The sequence below is a fragment of the Ostrinia furnacalis genome, unplaced genomic scaffold (genome assembly GCF_004193835.3).
Source record: "Ostrinia furnacalis isolate ACB-3 unplaced genomic scaffold, ASM419383v2 OfSCF7604, whole genome shotgun sequence".
NCBI classification, from domain to species: domain Eukaryota; kingdom Metazoa; phylum Arthropoda; class Insecta; order Lepidoptera; family Crambidae; genus Ostrinia; species Ostrinia furnacalis.
In genome coordinates, this window is record NW_021137843.1 from 1,112,612 (window position 1) to 1,132,867 (window position 20,256).

Consider the following 20,256-nt stretch of genomic DNA (forward strand, 5'->3'; position numbering starts at 1 on the left):
TTCGATTTAGACCTCTACTTACCTATTATAGTTCACGCCACTGTAATTCTTGAGGATATTTTTTTGCAAAAGACTTTGGCTTTGAAACTCCAGTACCTATGGTTAATAGTAGTTATCAATGTAGGTTGTATCTAGTAGGTAAATTAACCCTTTTTATGGGTGTTTCAATGGAGAATCAGGTAACAAAATAATAATGTACCTACCGAAATGTATCTACTAACAAAGCACTAAGGCAGGACTAAAATAATGGAAGAATACATTGAGGAAGAAAGTACTTACTCTTCGTAAAAAGATATTACTTATTAGGTCGTTAATGGCATACTTATCTTAAATTACATTTCGATAATCACTCTTAAACTTAAGTACTTTTCACTTTCAGCAATTTACTTTATAATCAGGACAGCTTATCCTCTTTTAAGTGTATGTTTGTACAAGATTAAAAATATTTACCCAAACAATTAAATATAAAATTCGAGATCTATTTATTTTCAATTTACTAGAGCGGCTATAATAACCTTAGTCAGTCACTGACGTCGGCGTACCTAAGTATTTAAGAAGGCTACGCTATGTATGAGCGGGCAAAGGCTTGGAGCTTCGGTCGCGGCCAGCCGTTGAGGCAGTAGAAAAAAACTAATGAATTAAAACTTTTTGAATTCAAATAAGTGAAGTGAAACATGCCAGCTGATTCGGACCTAATCCTTCCAGTTGGGGAAGAGAGAGGCGATGATGGACTGTTCAAGTCGCTCTTTGATCGGTCGAAACATGAAGATTTCCTTCGGAGAGCTGTGGATTTGCTGATGGAAAGGGTGGTGTTCGGAAGGTCGTCGAGAACTTCAAAGGTGGTGGAGTGGACCGTGCCCGAGGATATCAAGAAAGCGATAGATTTGAAGCCGAGGGATGGACCGATGTCTCATGATGAGCTGCTGGGGGTCATGGCCGATGTAAGTGGAATTAATGCGTTAGTGAAAAATATTCATGATGCTGCAATATCTCAGATTTATTTCCAATTTAGTGACTTCTTTAAAGACATTCTAATTTAAGCTAGTTTTTTAAAATTTTATTCTATTTCTAACGCTCAAAGTCAAACAATCAAAAGTTACCTTCAATTATCCACAGGTAGCTCGTTACTCCGTGAACACCGCGCACCCATACTTCGTGAACCAGCTTTTCTCTTCAGTGGACCCGTACGGCCTGATCGGGCAATGGCTGACCGATGCTCTGAACCCGAGCGTTTACACTTATGAAGTGGCCCCAGTCTTTACCCTCATGGAAGAGGAGATCCTTCGGGAGATGAGGTCCATAGTCGGTTGGTCGGAGGGCGATGGCATTTTTTGCCCAGGCGGCTCCATCGCTAATGGCTACGCGATTAGTTGCGGCCGCTACTTCTTCTATCCGGAGATTAAGGTCAGTGTTAACCTTTTTGTACTTATCGCAGGAAATGCAAGTAATTCGTGCGTAATGATTTTCCGTGTGCAAAGGTGTTGGATTGTTTTGTTTTGTTTTTGGAGTTCATTTTTGTAAGAAATATTAGATTCAAGCCTGTGGCTAATTGAATTTGTTGGTTTGAATCAATTAGGTACATATTAGGATTTAAATGCATTTTTAACATTGGATTGATTTTAAAGAAAGAAACAACCATGCATTAATTACTTAACAGAACTTTCGTGGCTACACATACGAGTACATAGCTGTAACAAAAATATATAAATAATATTTTAATACACATTCTATTAATGATTAAATTAAATTTTAATTTAACGTTACAAGCACTGAAATTTGTCATGGGAAACGACTGGGAACAATGTTGCGTTAAATTAAATTAATTGTAAATTAACGTGCGTCATTGAATACGGTAACATTATATTTAATTTTACTTTGACGAGGAAATTATTGTCGCTGAATTCGAGTGAAGTTGGTAAAGTCCATATTACAAACTTGATTTTAATGCTCCTTTTTTGGACAATCGAGTTCATCCGATCCATGATTCATGGTGCATGAGTTATGGTATAATTGGCGAGAACTGGATCTTGAGAGAGCAGTTTCCTCCAAATGTTTAAGGATGTATGGACGACAGAACATTAACCTAAACACTGCGGTATCTTATGCTCTTCTAATAGGCACTATTTTGCATTAAAAGTATAGTCTGACGTCGCGATGTTGATCTGTGCATTAGAAGGTAGTAATTACCTGAATCATTCGTCAAATGGTAAATTTCGATTTCTCCTTAATGCTTATCCTTGTATGAACCCCAATCATAATCTTAGTTCGCGTAGTTTTTGCCCGGACCTAGTCGTTACGCGTTGTGGTTGGACACTAATAATAATATTTTTATCGAGATGGATTTAGGTTAGGCATTTAGTTAATCGCCCTAAGTCCGACGAAATACTCTAGGAATACCGTGAGGAGGTTTATCAGTTAGCAGTTGGAATTAGGAAACTTGGAGTGGAGAGGACTTATCTTAGGGTAGATTTGTGGGAATTCCACCAGGAATAGGTATGTCAGTTGGCGTTGAAATTGACTCCTACTCTTCCCACGGGTGTCGTAAGAGGCGACTTAGGGACTACACATCAAACAGAGAACGGGCAGCAGCGCTCTCTGAAAAACATCAATTTTTAAACTGTGATCTCCAACCCGCCTGCCAAGCGTGGGGATTATAGCAAAACCCTCCACTATAGTGAAGGAGGCTCATAGTCCAGCAGTGGACTGTAATAGGGCTGTTGATGACGATGATGGTTTAAATTGGGAAACGCTTATATCAGACCTGTATTTCATTTTACATTGTTTGATAGCTTTACCTTGAGGATTTCAACACAACCGAAATTGAAAATCATAGCTAAGTTTGAAAATTTTCAGAGCTTTAACGTAGTAGGCGCTGTCGACAACACGGAGATTAGAGGTGTTGAACTTGAACATCACTAGATGATGTTCACAATTCTAGTCTTTATTTTTTCAGCAACTGGTTACAATTTTGATAAAAATCGACACCACATTGTCTATTGATGTGCATTTAATCTTTCTTGTGAGACAGGTCAATCTTAGTTTCAATTGTATAATCTCCACAAAATGTTTTGCTTGACCTGGAATAAGCATCTCTTGGTATCTTTTGCTTACTGCAAGAATCTGCAGAATTATAATTTTACTAGCTTTTGCCCGAAGTTAAAGTTAATTAGATGAAAACTATAGTAAATTATAATAGGTAGGATCAAAGTAGACTATTGCAACGAAGGGCTGTACTTATTGACATTTGATTTTGACACAGTTTGTTTAAGTGATATAATTTATCTTTAGATATTGTGAAATATTTTATCAAAGTCCTTTTTCTTCTACTTCAAACTATATCTTAGACCTAAATTAAGAATCAAAAACCTTCAGTAATTTTTATTTCATTTTTGGAGAATCTTTATAACTGCATTTATTTATTTATTTGTTAATCTACTGGATACTCGAAGGTAGTTACATTAGGTAGGTACTTACGTATGAACAATTATTATGAGTGACAGCAAACATAAAATTATTTGAACGTCTATCAGCTCTCAAGAAGTCGACTTAAGAGTCCCAAGAGTTCATAGTACTCGTAACTAATGCGATTATTATACCATAATTATATGCAATCTGCATATTATAAGAAATCGTAACACAAAAAATAATAAGGGTCTCCCTTGAGGAAAATCTTAAATTTTTTGTCGGTCAAAAATTTTTTGGGTGTGCCAAATTTGGCACAAAGGTTTAATGTCCTTTTCGGATGACATGACTATTATTAGAACTTAAAATCAAGATTTAATCAACAACCACCTTACCTTTGTATTTAAAAAAAATCTTGGTTAGTCTGGAAGAGATCGCTTCATAGCGATAATACAGCTAAATTATGCCGATCAGTTTTGTATGGTGTGCAATAAAATGAATTTTATGTCCTGCAAAGCTCCCTCGACCTCCACAAATACCCTTCGTGTTTTACAATCAAGATCTGTGCAGATTTAGATCTTAAAAGATCTTAAGGAATTTGAGGAAGCCGTTGGATCACCTTAACCCCGTTTTGTTGTCGTTTTATAATCGCGTGCACGCGCCGTTTGGAGTAAACCTTGGTGATTGTTGGAATTTATTCTATGCAGCATCTTTATTCAATTCAGGCTTCAATTTGATTAGAATTTCTTCTGAAAGGATCGATTTCAGGGCTAAAACTTTATTTAAGTACTGAATCTTATTTTAAACAATGTAATGTTTTGTTTCTTACGGGCCAAGTAACATAGTTCGATCAAAATGAAAGCTTCACGTGGCTTAGCTCCTAAGGCTTATCTTCTAATCAGTAAATCAATTCATTGCCCGCAACTGCCATGCACTACCTGAAAGTTACCACATGAAATATTTTTTAAGTGTCTTGACAGATTCATATTGCAAAAGGATTTTTAGAAATGTAACGGTCAATCTAAAATATCGTCAAGAATTTTAGTCCTGTGGTGTTAGATTCATTGTGATCTCATAAAGATGAAAAGGTTTCATCGATTTTTATGTCCAATGAAACCTCTAATAAAGTCTACTTTGTCTTCATTAAAATTCTGCAACGTAATAAAATGCATAAAACATTAAGAATCCGACGTCCTTTTTTTTGGATCGGACATAATTTACCAGCCAGCTCGATGTATATTTTATGTATACCTTAATCTTGCAATCTACATAATTAAATATTACATTACTTACAATGTTTCTCTACTTCCAGTAGTACTTCATTGTAAAGACACCCAAAATTTGACGTCAATTCATTACAATAGCCTATCGCATCTCGCATAAACATTATTTTACATAAAAGCCTTTTGACCTTGACCCACAAATGCATAATTCAATGTAATAACTTCACTATGTAATCGAATTCATAATTAGTTCCGCAATGTGCGTGTAGATCGGATGTGACACGTACGTTTATGTAATTATCCAGTTATGCTAATTGACTGCAGAAGTCAGTGACAGGAAAATGTGTTCATAAAGTACACCCATTGTTTATCTTCATGTATAGCATTTCATTAATTATTTTATTATTGGCTATATTGACGGTAGCGATACCGATACCGATACCGATACCGATACCGATACCGATGTTTTTGAAAGATTTTTGACGTTTGGCAAGGTTAAAGTAAGATGGTGCAACCCAGCCTTAGAAAATCATCTTCATTTCATTATTCAAAATCAAGTAGGTACCCCTACCCTATGTATATTGCCGGAAATAATTTGACATTAGGATGCACTCTTTTAAAATAAACAAACATTGCTAAAACCAGTTAAAACTTAATTAACCGGCTGAATACCTATCAGACCTTGACACAATGTATCTCAAAATAATTCGTCCGGCTTAATCGATTCAATTCCGTCAGTTGCACTTAAATACACAAATCACTAAAGACTGATCACAGCACTTAATTGTAACTCAATTACTACCTTGTGCTACCCGTTACTTACGACCTTTTCCCAAGGCTCGTGCAAAACAGATCGACGAACTCATTATTATGTAAACAAAGCGATTGTTTAAGTTAATGGCAAACGGAATACCTACATTTCTTGGAGTTCTATTTCGTGATTTTCATTTGAAGTAAGTTGTGATCAAATTGTAATTATGTTCTTGGATGCTCAATGTTCTTGCTTTGGAATGGTGTTTATGATAATCGTTTTACGGTATCTTGTACTCTATGAAAGCTTTGGCGGTCGAAATAACGGATAGAGAAATAAGTTTTGGTGAACTGTTTCGAAGTGCCTTGACTTTCAATAGTCAAAGGCCTTTTTGCCTGATGTCATTTCATAGTGTATTTTCATCATCTACTGCCACTATCAATTGTAACGCAAAGTTCTAGGACACAAGCTGTAGACAGCACTTTCACTTACCACTGTGTGATATTATTCTAAACATATTTACAACAAATTAAAATGCAATCGTTTTAATTTGTTATGTAGGAAATTAACCTGCAAAACTTTTATGTTACGAGATCCTATTTATTGTCAGCTCTGTGACACTTAAATCAATCCGCGTGATTTTACCTCACAACCATACTAGTTAATCAACGGGACTATACCCTCCTCTCGTTCCCATCGCTGCTACTCCTGTGTAGCCAGGATCTAGGTACAGCTTGACCACCAATAAAAACCCAATCAGTCAAGCTCATCAAGCAGAGGTTTTTAATTCTTCATTTTCAATTACAGAGCAAAGGCGTATACGCTGTCCCAAGACTGGTGCTCTTCACGTCAGAACTAGCCCACTACTCCACACCCAAGATGTCAGCTTTCATGGGCATCGGCAACGACAACTGCGTTCTCGTCAAAGCTGACAAATACGGAAAGATGGACGTGACAGATTTGGAACAGAAGATCAATGAAGCCATAGAAGATGGAGCGACCCCATTCATGGTGACGGCCACTTCTGGCACTACTGTGTTTGGAGCGTTTGACCCTTTGGTGCCAATTGCAGCACTCTGCAAGAAGTATAATCTGTGGCTGCATGTCGACGCTGCTTGGGGAGGCGGTGCTTTGATGTCAAGGAAACACAGACATCTATTGAATGGAATCGAAATGTGAGTAGAAACTTTTTTTTCGCATTAGTGAAGAAATCCATTGAGATTCTGTGCATGTGTACCATCTAAATAGTAAGTTCTAAAACACTTAATACACTCGTGGTGTTAGCATCTGCCTCCTTTAGAAGTTAATTGTTCTCGGCATTTGATAAATGAATTTGGAATTAGATCTACTTATTTGAAATAATTACGTAAAAATTTTGGAAAAGCACTAAGAACGACTTCTGAGTTTCCATTCGTGCCTTTTATAGTTCCATTCGTTTTTCATAACTGCGAGGACTTAAATGCATACAATAGATAGGTATAATACTTAATTAATCCATAGACTTCTCTCGGTCCATGAACCCTAGATTGAGAAACCCTAATAAAGTTAGTAAAGGGAATTAAAGAGATACGCGGTGGCAAACTGTTTATTTTTATCAAATGTTCGTTTCGGAAGTGACTTTTTCCAACCCGTGTATTTTATTATTTATGATTCAATCTTAATAATTGAAATAACTTTGTCAAGAATCATTGATAACATTTTAAAATTTTGCATTGTCTTTTATTTTCGCTTAAACATTATTTGAAACATGGTTCCTAATAACCATGATTGAATCGATTATTGTATAAACTGCGAACGATAACGCGTCTTGAATATTGCGAAAAACATCCTTGAAAGTATTTACCTTGGTCATCACTTCTTATCTATAAAATATAAATTATTTATATAAAACTATGTATATGCCTTTATATTAAGGCCTTATTATGTAATTATTGTCCTTTTGCGTCTATACTTAAATTGAAATTAATCTCAATACGTTAACTAAGGATTTGATGTAGCTACGTAAATTAGTTAAGTGAATAGGTAGTCACGTACCTATCGCCGTTATTATTTTTGATGGATAGATCGATGCATAGCACAAGTTGCTATAAAGTGCATTGTTAACTAATGTAGGTTATACAGAATGTGAAGGTAGCAAAATTATCTTGCAATTTAAACTTCCAGGGCCGACTCGGTGACGTGGAACCCGCACAAATTGCTGGCCGCTCCGCAACAGTGCTCCACCTTCTTAATTAAGCACAAGGACATCCTGAAGCATGGGCACTCATCAGAAGCCAAGTACCTCTTCCAGAAGGATAAATTCTACGACACCAGTTACGATACGGGAGACAAGCATATCCAGTGCGGAAGACGCGCGGACGTCCTGAAATTCTGGTTTATGTGGAAGGCGAAAGGATCTGATGGATTCGAAAAACACATCGACACTCTTTTCGACAATGCAAGCTATTTCCTAGAGCACATTCGGCAAAGAGACGGGTTCAAACTGGTCTTGGAAAATCCTGAATGCACTAATATTATGTTTTGGTACGTGCCCCCTTGTCTGCGCGGCTGCGAAAACGACTCCGACTTTAAAGAAAGGCTCCACAAGGTCGCGCCGAAGATTAAAGAGCGAATGATAAAGGAAGGAAGCATGATGGTCACGTACCAGCCACAAGGTGACCTCGTGAACTTCTTCCGCATCGTTTTCCAAAACTCTGCGTTGGACCACAAGGATATGGTCTACTTCGCCAACGAATTCGAAAGGCTCGGCAAGGATATCGTTGTTTAAAATATCGGCAGCACTGTGATTATAACATAACTATTTTATATAAATAATTTATGTGTAAATTAACATTTGTATTACAAATAGCAGTTTAGTTTACGTTTGTGATGTTTATGATAGCATTTTAGGCTAGATGTTAACGCACAACATTAACCACTGTTGGTTTATTGCCCAGTGATAGTTTTATGTTTAAAGTTTTATTGTGATACCAAAATAAACGATGTATATTGCGTATTGTTTTGTTTAAAATTTCAATGTGTCCCTTGTAATTTTAATATTAAAACCCTGTTAAATGGAGGCAGGTTTTCAATATTCAAACACACTAAGGTCTCAAGCCTATAAAAATTTTCAGAAAAGAGTTCCATAGAGGGAACATGGCTACAGAGTCTGTATGATGAACGATGAAGACAGCTGAATTGTCCAGTAAATTCCCTTAAGTACTCTTTATCTATGAATAACAAAGTAATTTAGTCGTAGTTCTTTGAATGTTAAGTCTGGGTCGCACCATCTTACTTATATTTAACAAACGTCAAAAATCTGTCAAACTCCATACAAAAAGCACTGGTTATCATTAAAGTTATTATAGTTATAGGTGGTGCAACTCAGCCTAAGTTTTGATTCTCGTTGTATTTGATACTAACCCGTTGTTTGTCCACTTTAAGCTGTATAGAAACCCAGGTGCAATATTGCATCGATCACCGGCAGACGGATCGCTCCCCTGTTAACATGTGGGATGCAAACTAACCGAGTCGGATTAGTGCCGTTCATCCATCAATATGCGGTGCAGCTGTAATAAGGGATGTAGCGGGCCTTGGGGAATATGTTTAGGCTTTGAATGAATGGGTAATGCACTCAATACCAACAAGTCTAAAGTGACATTTCGATATTGCAAAACAAACGCACATAGCGTGTAATGATTGATTAGTGCTGTTAAAGTTTTCAAAAAAACTTTATAGGTCACGTAGATGACATTAAAGAAGTTTCATGGTTGGTAAGACTTCTGAAAATAGAGTGAAAGTGACATTATTTAAATTAAAGTAATTAGACCGTTTAACAAGTAATTAATTTAATACACAAGTCAACAATGGATTTAAAATATTATTGTAAAAAAATATTGTCCTGGCATTTCAATTAGCTATCTTATTACTTAAGTACCATGTTCATTTCTTAATATCTATTATTTTGGCCGCTTACATAAAGTATTAGTTAAAAGAAAATCTTTATAAAGTCGTTATTAAATATATCGTTAATACACTAGGTATACTTACATATTTTTATATTAACAGATCTGATATCACTTACGGTAAAATAATAAAACTTTTATACATTACACATAACTAACTACGATATTTTAGTCTCATCTTCTTCGGGAGTAATTTCCAATGGTAATTCTTCACAATCAAGCTGGAATAAGAACGGAAGGATTAAATTTTTATGAAATTTAACAGAATGCTTTATTTTTAGAGAAGGAGGTTCTCAATTCGGTAAGTATTTTTTTTATACTTTTAAATGATGTTGTATAGAGTAGGTACATAGGTATGTTTTGAGTCATTAAGGCTGGGTTGCACCATCTTACTTTAACTTTGAAAAACGTGTCAAAAAGTCAAACTCCATACAAAATACACCGGTTATCGTCAAAGTTACGGTCAAAGTTAGGTGGTGCAACTCAGCCTAAGGCTGGGTTGCACCATCTTACTTTGACTTTGACAAACGTCAAAAATCTGTCAAATTCCTTTAAAAATGCACTGATTATCGTCATAGTTACCGTTAAAGTTAGGTGGTGCAACTCTTTAAAAATAAGCTTATCAAAAGCTGTGGTGAGATTGATGTAGGTAAGTATTTTCATCTCAAGATATTGCTCTTCACGAATTGCACAGTAACAACAACAGCTTCCCTGTGTCTTATTTGAAGGGGTAGTTCTTTAGTTAGTTCCGCTATGCACTACAAATAATGTGGTACATTGCCATGGCATACCTTTTCGCAGGTATAATATTTTAAGAGTGGTGCATAGGGGAACTGGTGCACTGCGGAACTGGTGCATTGCGGAACCGGTGCATTGCGGAACTGGTGCATAGCGGAACTAACTGACATTTGGAAACTACGAGTATATCTGTAAGTTATACTTATCTACTGCAATACTGCTGACTCAACAATTACAAAGGTTCTTACCAACGTCTCATCGTCCGGCACTCGGGAGAGCAAATCCAATATCTCGCTGTTTGGTATTCTGTTCGGTCGCAGGATCTTCCTTGTAAACTTGTGTATACCTGGAGACAAATTTATAACCAGGTAAAGGCTTGTTATGTAATTATTTGGCAGATTACGGTGCATTAACGTCTTAATTCGTTGGAATAAGGGTGGTTTTTCAATGACTTATTAATTTTTATTGACTAAGGCTGAGTTGCACCACCTTTCTTTAACTATAAGGGTTCGGCTAAACCAACGCGATCAGCATGCGTGCACAATGGCAATGGCGATGGCGATCAGTAGAAAATAGTTCAGTAGTATCGCCATCGACATCGCGATCGCCATTGCTGCACGCGTTGGTTTGGTCGAACCTTAACCCGTGTTTTTTTGGATGGAGTTTGACAGACTTTTGCCGTTAGTTATAGTTAATTAAGTAAGATGGTGCAACATAGCCCGAATGTGGCACAGAAAAAACTTGTAGATAGCTATAGAAAATAAAGGATTATATCATACCTACATATTTTATTACAATCGGATAGGAACAGCAAAATTCTCAGTAGACATCACATATTACTCATAAATATTGTATCTTTTTTTATATTATTTTTTAAATACACTTTCCGGTACTTAGAACGTAATGCGATAAGTCTTTCGATTTTCATTTTCTTTTATAAATGTCGGGGATTGAGTTTTCATTTCATCGAGGATCCAATACAATGAAGACTTATTAATATTTTTCAGGGCTGATGTTATTTTACGTTGTATAAAACATTTTTCATAAAATATTAGGTTCATAATTGTTATAGACTTCTTTCTTGTTAAGAAAAATGTTTAGAATGGATTAATAGTAAGGTTTTTCGCTTTTTGTATCATTAAAATTGTTATTAATTAATAGAATTTACGTCTCCTGTACTCTGTGTACAATCTCTATCTATATCAGTGGTTCTTAACCTTTAAGTCATGAGGGACCATTTTACCAAATTTCTATCTTGTCAGAGACCACCTCATAATCGGTCAAAACCAGTTTGACTGCAAAAATCAGTTAAAAGTGGTTTTGACCAAGGTGTGCAAGTGCACTTCGTGGACCACTAGAAATGCTTCCAGGGACCACCAGTGGTCCGCGGACCACCGGTTAAGAACCACTGATCTATATTATCAAAATTTATAAAATTAGTTCAGGGGGTTGCACCTATTGTGCCAGTACATACCTACTTATAAATAAACATACAGGTTGACTGACTTACTATCGCAGCTGTAGGTAAGTATTTCATTTATTTAGTTAGGCCATACAAATTAGTGCTATTAGTGTACTTATTAATATGAGTATAACTGTTGAAATCAAATATCGCGCTTCAAACAAATACTTTTGTATCATTCTTAATGTTGTGGTTATTAAGTTATCAACAGTCATGGTAGGACTATAATTTAATATTGATTATAAGGGCGAATAAGATGTCAATGGGTCATGGAAAACATTAACTCTATTAATGATAAATTGTGTGCATTGAGCACACTCCGTGACTGTTATGACTTAAACTTTATTTTTCTACTAAACTTGCTTGCTATTAGGTTTTTGTGATATTTCAGTATCTACTTAATAGAGGCACATTTTGCTAAAATTGTGACATAACTCAATGACGCCATTAATTTAAACGGATTATCCTTTCAGTATCACAAATTGTTTAAATGTCCAGTTATTACATAATATTGATAAGAAAATTCCGGTTTAAAGTAAATTATTAAAATAAGTTAATGGATTAAGAACTTACCCCAGCCAATGAAGATGTATTTAAGCGGTATTATAAACATGAACAGCGATATCATCAGAATAAAGAATATTGCCAGGAAACTCACGTAAGGTACCGTGAAGTTACATAAACTGAAACAAGTGAATTAAAAATATAAATTTCAGAGCAATTTTATTAAAAGCACCTACCACTAATCTTATTTTACTGTATTGTATTTGAGATTGCGGAAAACGCAGCGTGAGACGTCCACCCACAAGGTGGACCGACGACCTGATAAAGGTAGCAGGAAGGCGCTAGATGCAGGCCACTACCAACCGTGCGATGTGGAAGTCATTGGGGGAGGCCTATGTTCAGCAGTGGACGTCCTGTGGCTGAAATGATGATGATGATGTATTTGAGATAAAAAAATATTGAAATCATCGTCAATGTTAGGAATAATTCTATTACTGCAAATCGTAATAATAATCTTATTATAGTATCGTCTTGAGGCCTTATTATTATAACATGAAAATGTAAAGGTCAAACCTCCGTTTTTAGACCAAATCAATTTGTAGAACTTTCAAAAAAGTCGGTCAACTTAGAAGTTAATAAAACATTATTTACTTTTTAATACTCTCCCCAAGGCTCGCGACTTTTCCAATACCATTTTGTACGGACTGTATCATTTCCTGTAAGCTGTTCAACTTTTGTATCAACGACGACTTTTCTTCCTAGAAACATAAAATATATTGGTCTGTAACTTGTATTTAGGTCAACATTCATAAGTGCCAAATCCCTATTGGTCTAAATCGAAAAATATTTGTCATTTTTATTTATTTCATTGTAAGCGTAGGTTTAAGTATTTTACCTTTTCAAGTTTGACGATTTCAACTACTTTAGGTCCTTTTAGAAAATATTTTCTCCCTGAAAAATAAATCGGCTATAAAGATTACATATCGTAGATGTAGATCAAATTAACTTATATATTACGTGCAAGTAATAAAGTAAACTATTAGCATAGTACTTACAATTGACTAGATAGTATTTTTGTGGTCTATATTTTACGAAAGGTATCAGAAGGAGCAAAGGGGTCATCCACACCCTGAAGTTCCAGCAGAATATAGTCCAAATAAACAATGCTATGGCATTGGATTTCCTTGATTCCCACTCAAAACACGTTCTGTAATGTTAGATTTTTTAAATAATTACAAGTAAAACTACAAAAAAACCCATAGATGTATAATAAATAATCATTTTAGTCCTGACCATAATCATACATTATTACATAATGATATTATTATGAGAATAGGTAAAGATTATTTAAAATCCATTACCTATCATGTTTTTCGGCCGGAATAAATATTTTTCTTTAACGTCAAAAAGAACCCAGTTTATATTGGGTGCTCTTGGAAAAGCACTCTTAAAGTAAAAATCAATGTAGGCTCAGTCAATCATTCATTTCAATATCGGGAGGCTTTTAGTAAAATTATTTGGTAAAGAAATGAACATGGCAGGAATACACTTAGGACTGGAAATTACTTACTTGATTACTTTCAGGGCGTCTAAAGTCCATTTTATGACGGCCTTCGCTCTTGACAGGTTCCTTGCGAATACTCGTCTGTCCAACTTTTCTTCGGTTTCTAAGAGGTATGCTTCCTTGGGATTTATAACTCGTAGCGATGCTTTCAGCTGTAATTTTAGTAACGTTATTGTATTGAGTTTTATTAGGAAAGGAAGAGATTTGGTACCATTATTATAATGAGAGGAAAAAAATCAACTAATTAGAAAACAAACGGCTGGATTGCACCATCATACTTTAACTTTAACAAACGTCAAAATTCTGTCAAATACTAAAGTTCTAAACAAAAAACACCGGTTAATGTTATATGTATGTTACTGTTAAAGTAAGATGGTGCAAGTCATCCTAAATGTTTGGTCTGACAATCACTTTACTTAAGATACCGGAAATAAAAAATGGGATTATTTCGTTAATTGCTCGAGACTGATAAATAGGGTAAAATCAAATAGGTAGGTTGCTGCGTGCACTTTGCCCTGCTTTGTATTTTCAAATAACTCTCAGTCGAAGCACCAAACATTTAATTTTTTCCTTTCGAGATTCGAACCCAAAACTGACGACTGCCTTAATAAATCTTTATTCGTAAAATACGCAAATATATTTTTGTAGGCTCAATGTTCTGCTTCAATGAATCAGACGCCTACACAAATGCCCTCAGAGAAGATTCTCGGGAATGTGAGTAAAGACTTTTATAACTTACCAAATTCCACGAAGAACACATTTCTAGCAATATCCTAGGGTTTTGACCTTTAGCCCTGTCTCTTTGATTGCTGTCTTTGAGTGCGTACCACACCTTTTCTCCGCTGTGTATTTTTAGAAGAGGTATTGAGACTTTGCCGACTTCTTCAGACTTTTTTTCTTCATACACTGTCACTTCTAGTATTGATGTAATATCATTCAGATCACTGAAAGAAAATAATAATGATTGACTAACTTCAACATGGAAAAAATGGTTGATGGCGCATGCTTAGTTATTTTTGCCCATCCATAACAATATTACATTTTAATGAATATTACTTAATGAATTCGTGTTAGTCGTGTGGTGGAAGCAGAGTGGTAAAGCCCACCACTAATTTTCCCGGCTATATTGTAAGAGGCGACTAAATAGGTTGGCCAAATCCTCCATTTGCTTCTGGTAAATTGGAGTGGGTCGTATTTCTGTAGTTGAGACTGAAATGATCTGATGATGATGATGACGCAATAAATATTATTGTAATATCTTACAATGTGAACAACTTCATCCAGTTAGGGTCGTAAGTTTTGTATTCCGTGTGAGTCTGTAGTCTTTCGTTGCCCAATTTCAGGACACAGTAGCATTCTTGCGATATCAGGCCTTTGGCTCCATAGACTATGACTAAAAGGCGACCCACATCAGAAAAGTCGCCTTCTAAGCTATACCATGACTGAAACATGACATAATTAGGTCATAATGATGGTTATACGATATAGGGTTCAATACATCTGAGGTGGAATTGTGCAAAGCAATCGTAATCATTTGAGAGTTCATAACGTACGATTATTCTGTCAAACGCTTTGTTTAACTGACTTTATCGTACGTTATGAACTGTCAAATGATTACGATTGCTTTACACAATTCCACCTCTGTTTCAGAATCAATGAAATAATGTTTTTTTTTATGCATAACAAGGCAGGTATTTGACCACAATGTGGCAAGTGGTGAATGTGGTAAAATCAGAATAATTATAGTGGTCGGTTAGTAATCAAAATTATTCAACTTAAACCTTAAAAGCTCCTAAAAAATTCTTTGCAATTATAAAGTTCTTATTCAAGTAACCTGATTATAATTTAGATTTCCAAAAGCAATCATTCCAATGAAAAATCATTATAATATTCATAAAATAATTTTGTATCTTGCCATAAGTATTCATTATGATAAGTACTTAGTAGAGATGGGCCGACTAGTCGCCGACTAGTCGGGAAAGCCGACTATTCGGCGTCATTTATAGTCGGCCGATTAGTGACGACTATTCAGCAAAATATGCCGATTATAATCGGCGCATTACAAAATTAAATATGTGAATGAAATAAACTCATAATCACCAAGATAATTATGAGGTAGACCACGGGCGTTTATGTAAACCACTTTTGACTGCAAAAAATCAGTAAAATTGGTTCACCTGATTTAAAATTTTGGCAATCAGTCTAAATTTATATAAAGTTAAGATTAGTTAAAATTACCAGTAAATCATCAAAAATGTGTTAAGTTGATGTAATTTAAAAAAAAACCAGGGTCGTGGCCTTCCCCACCGTGGGTCACGGCATAGGCTGAGTGGAGTCCCATTGCGATGGGCATCGCTGTTGCAACAGGGTGGCACTGCTCAGTTCACTTTTTATTTCCTTGTAATATTTATTTGCTATTTCTGTCTTCTTTCCGTATACTTTCTTTGTTCTCTGAGTGAAATAAATATTTCGTTCTTTCTTCTTCGACACTTTTTTTCGGGGAAAATGCATGGAATTGCATACCTATCCTGCGGGGAAGTGGTTTGGTGGAAAGATTATGTGGGGCTCCTCTCATCGGAATGATGAGGAATACCCACATAAATAACCCCCGAGATCGCCTTCGGGGGTACCCCACGCCCCCAGCTCGCTGACCATCACCGTGGAGGGTGGAGAGGAATCAGTGGGCCTAGGATGCGTGCCGCGATAAGTGCAATTTTGCCTATACATTTTGACGTCGATAAATAAGAATAATATCACGGCGCGTATCCTAGCCCAGCAGGAGCACGCAGGAGGCAATCATGTTTTCACCTCCTCTAACCCCTCCGCCGTCGAAAATTATGACTACCTTAGGTGCTTTTAGGTGATTGTAATGTTGCTTTTTATTTTTTCTCTTATTAAAGAAATCTGATTTCTCAAGAACTTATATTTATCTCTTTAGAAATCTAGATATTCATATTTCTTTGAGAAAATCTAGATATTATTCTGTGGACAAGTAGGTATTAGAATGATCGGCATTGCCGATTAGTCGGCCGACTAATCGGTAATTTGAAAACCGATTAGTCGGCTAGTCGGTTAGTCGGCAAAGACCATAGTCGGCCCATCACTAGTACTTAGTTTATAAAAGCTCAAAGAGTTTATTCGCATATTTTGAATATAGATAGGTAGGTACCTCCTACTCTGTATCAGTAAGTGTAATAAAGTTTGGATACGTACATCTCTCTGTCTATGCAAATTCTTTCTCGACTCCAGATCTTCGATTTCCCACAGAGAATTATGCGAGGATATGCCAGAGATAGTGAGCAGTATAAATATCTGTACGCCAGTTATATCGCTGCCTTCCAGATCTAATCGCATTTTATGCGTCTTTTCCCTTTCTACGTCGGATAAATCTAGCATGTGTCTGGAAAATGCGGAAAATTTATAAGAAAAGAGTAGTTTGAGTATAAAGTGATGTTTATGACTTTTACTAGAGGCAAATAATAAATTATCTCCTTAGTAATTTTGGAGCTTTTGGCATCTTATGTGGTTGTACAGTCAGCGTCAAATAGTCCGTGACACCCAAAGTGACCAAATAGTTGACAACACACTTTATTCCAATTGTAACAAAGACGTGTTGCGAACTTTTAGGCTACTTTGGGTGTCACGAATAGTTCGTGACTGTATCCGATTTGGAACAAGAAATGTTTATTCTAAAGTGCCGATGACTGTACTAAATATAAATAAAATTAACTGAACAGTTTTGGTTACCTGCCTATGAAAGTGTCTTTGTCAAACACTGAAACTTCGAGCATGAGATCGTCATACATGTTGATGTTGAATAGCTCCTGCCATTTCACTACTGACTTATTTGATTTGATGGTTTTAGTTTTTACTTTTTCGGGACCTAACCTGTAACAACAAAACTAAAAAATGAAAAATAATCCTTGTATGAATTTTACTAGCCACATAAATTATTATTATTTTAATGTAGGACTACTATTGAGTTTTTTCGAAAACGAACGAACGAAACGAAAGAATTTACACCCATATTTACTAATTGTAATTGTAGTCTTACCTAAGTCTGCAATTTAGAAGACGTGACTTTTCGTCAGCTGTGCCCTCGAGTCCAGTCGCTTCTATTAAAGCTACGCTCACAGTCGCCAGTTTGTTTTTTCTGTTAATTTTGATTTCTTGTTTTGTGTTTAGCATTAACTGAAATTATATCCAATAATAATAATAAAATCATTTTTTCAAAATATATCACTAAAATATTATCGGGATTTCGGCCAAGAAGATACTTGCAATAATTCTAACACATTTTACCAAGTTTTTCTGATACAATCATTTTGCTCATAAACTCAATAGTACAGGACAGGAGCTAATTCAGTAGGTATCTGTCTATGCCTTTGTAATTTAAATCTTTTAGCTATCACAAATTCACAATTTACAACTGTTAAAATTGCATCAAAAAATGAGGCTACCTGCGTTCGCGCCAGGCGATGCACACGTCAGAAGCTTTGTGTTTCATTAGATCTACGAGTATTATTGTACAAATTTTTGGATAAGTAACTGTTTATAAGAATTACCTCTTTTTTCAAATTTTCCTTTATTACTTTTTCTTTCTCTTCCCTTTTCCTTTTTTCTTTGGCAGCATTGAGACGTGAATTGATTCTTTGTCGAATTGTCCGGTGAGGATGAATTTCTTTGTCTTTACCAATTTCATTCAATCTAAAACATTTTTAGTATAATCATAATACTTACTTAAATGTATTGTCATAGTATGAAAAAAACCCTTTATTTTTTCACTTTTGAATACAATTCCACTTAAATTTTATCTATCAGATGCGCAAACTGATGTATCGGACAAGTACTAGTAACTTTTAAAGTAAGATTAACGATTAGACAACTGGGTATTGTAAATCCAGCAATCTTTGCACTCAAGATACTAAGCTATCAACGCGATTTTTATTTTAATAACTTTACTTAAGTTACGAAAACCTTTTTTTTTATATCTTTACTTACGATTCCATGCTCCCGACACTGGAGTTACTCTTATGTATTTCGATATAATTTCGTCCAGGCTTTTCCAAGGATTTGTCTTCCAATATTTCTTCTTCATCATGTTCTGTAACTGAACTTTCATTTTCGATTTCTGCAAATGTAGCTTCAATGTACTCAATTTCGTGAGGAATAGCACTACTTCTGCGGATTTCTTCTACAGTTACAGTTTGTGTCACGTATGAACTTTCACACCGAAACACTTCATCTTCTGTCTCTCTGATATCTAATTCACTAGAATATATTGACTCTTTGTAACTAAAATCATCACTCAAATTTGATATTGATCCTACTGATCGGGATTTTTCCAATTTCTTCTGCATTTCAATGTACTTATTTTGTATTCTCTCGTGCAGCCTGAAGATATGTCTTCTTACATTATTGTCAGGTTTAACCTCATCAACCATTTTCGCCTTTGCAAATGTATTTTCACAATAATCACTATTGTAACTTCATGGACTTCTATTTCCAAATGGCGAACAGTAAACTGACATTATCTTATCGTTGTTTGGTTATTGATTATTTTGTCCATGCTATGTATATCCGCAGTGATTATCTATAAAGTAATCGTCTAAATATTGCGTGGCTGATGATTTTAGCGAATGTAATACATACATTTATGGATTTATTTTCGTCTTATCGCAAAGTCAATAGGGTTGAAACTGCAAGAGCAAAAAACATAGGATTTATTGTGATTGTCGTAAAATATTATCGTACTCATCATGGTGACTCATAATAATATACAACCGAGTTAATTTAAGGTTCCATAGTCTAAATAGGCACTATTTATTTACATGCCGCATGCTAGCTCATCCGAACAATTTTTTTTAGTTAGGGAACTCGCTTAAATGGGGTGTAGGATGGTGACTGTGGGGCAGGTAAATGAAATGTACATTATTTTATTATTATATTTACCTGTATCCGTCTTACCCATGACAAAAAATAAACACTGCGCTAAATGTAAAATAGCATAAACATCGACTTTTTATCTACTTACTTTCTTAACTTAACTTTTTTATCACTATACACTCGCGTCGTCATCGGCCAAAACCATTTTCTTACTTTTAGTTTGTGCTCTAGTGTTAGGCTGGGTTGCACCATCTTACTTTAACTTTGACAAACATCAAGAATCTGTCAAACTCCATACAAAAGCACCGGTTATCGTCGTAGTTACCGTTAAAGTTAGGTGGTGCAACTCAGCTTTAGTTTTTGAAATATTGATTATATTTTTTAATACGCTTTTTATTTTTTATTCGGACTTCCCCTCACTACAATGTCGCGGTGATTTGATAACATTGACTTACCTCTGGTTGATAAGATAAAAAACTTGAAACAAAAACTCATAAATCAGTCATTAACATTTGATGTCTTTTGTTTCAAATAACTAGGTACTAACAAATTTATAATTAGTAGTGATGGGCCGACTATGGTCTTTGCCGACTAACCGACTAGCCGACTAATCGGTTTTCAAATTGCCGATTAGTCGGCCGACTAATCGGCAATGCCGATCATTCTAATACCTACTTGTCCAAAGAATAATATCTAGATTTTCTCAAAGAAATATGAATATCTAGATTTCTAAAGAGATAAATATAAGTTCTTGAGAAATCAGATTTCTTTAATAAGAGAAA

General features: G+C 35.4%; 2 protein-coding genes across 2 annotated transcripts; one reads left to right on the forward strand and one right to left on the reverse strand.

Annotated features, from left to right (window-relative positions):
• Positions 1-586: 586 nt before the first annotated feature.
• Positions 587-8,365, forward strand: black (glutamate decarboxylase-like protein black). Its single transcript, XM_028322236.1, has 4 exons — positions 587-941; positions 1,117-1,404; positions 6,184-6,551; positions 7,540-8,365. Exons 1-4 carry the CDS (start codon positions 675-677, stop codon positions 8,141-8,143), a joined length of 1,527 nt encoding a protein of 508 aa, XP_028178037.1. The 5' UTR covers positions 587-674; the 3' UTR covers positions 8,144-8,365.
• An 885-nt stretch (positions 8,366-9,250) lies between these two features.
• On the reverse strand, positions 9,251-19,351 carry LOC114365613 (multiple C2 and transmembrane domain-containing protein). Its single transcript, XM_028322229.1, has 14 exons — positions 18,590-19,351; positions 18,154-18,295; positions 17,643-17,779; positions 17,336-17,476; positions 16,802-16,988; positions 14,852-15,030; positions 14,328-14,532; positions 13,595-13,740; positions 13,080-13,231; positions 12,920-12,975; positions 12,676-12,782; positions 12,094-12,203; positions 10,307-10,404; positions 9,251-9,541 (listed from the first exon to the last, which is right to left on the reverse strand). The coding sequence occupies exons 1-14, from the start codon at positions 19,030-19,032 to the stop codon at positions 9,479-9,481; spliced, it is 2,166 nt and encodes a 721-aa protein (XP_028178030.1). The 5' UTR covers positions 19,033-19,351; the 3' UTR covers positions 9,251-9,478.
• Positions 19,352-20,256: the final 905 nt, after the last annotated feature.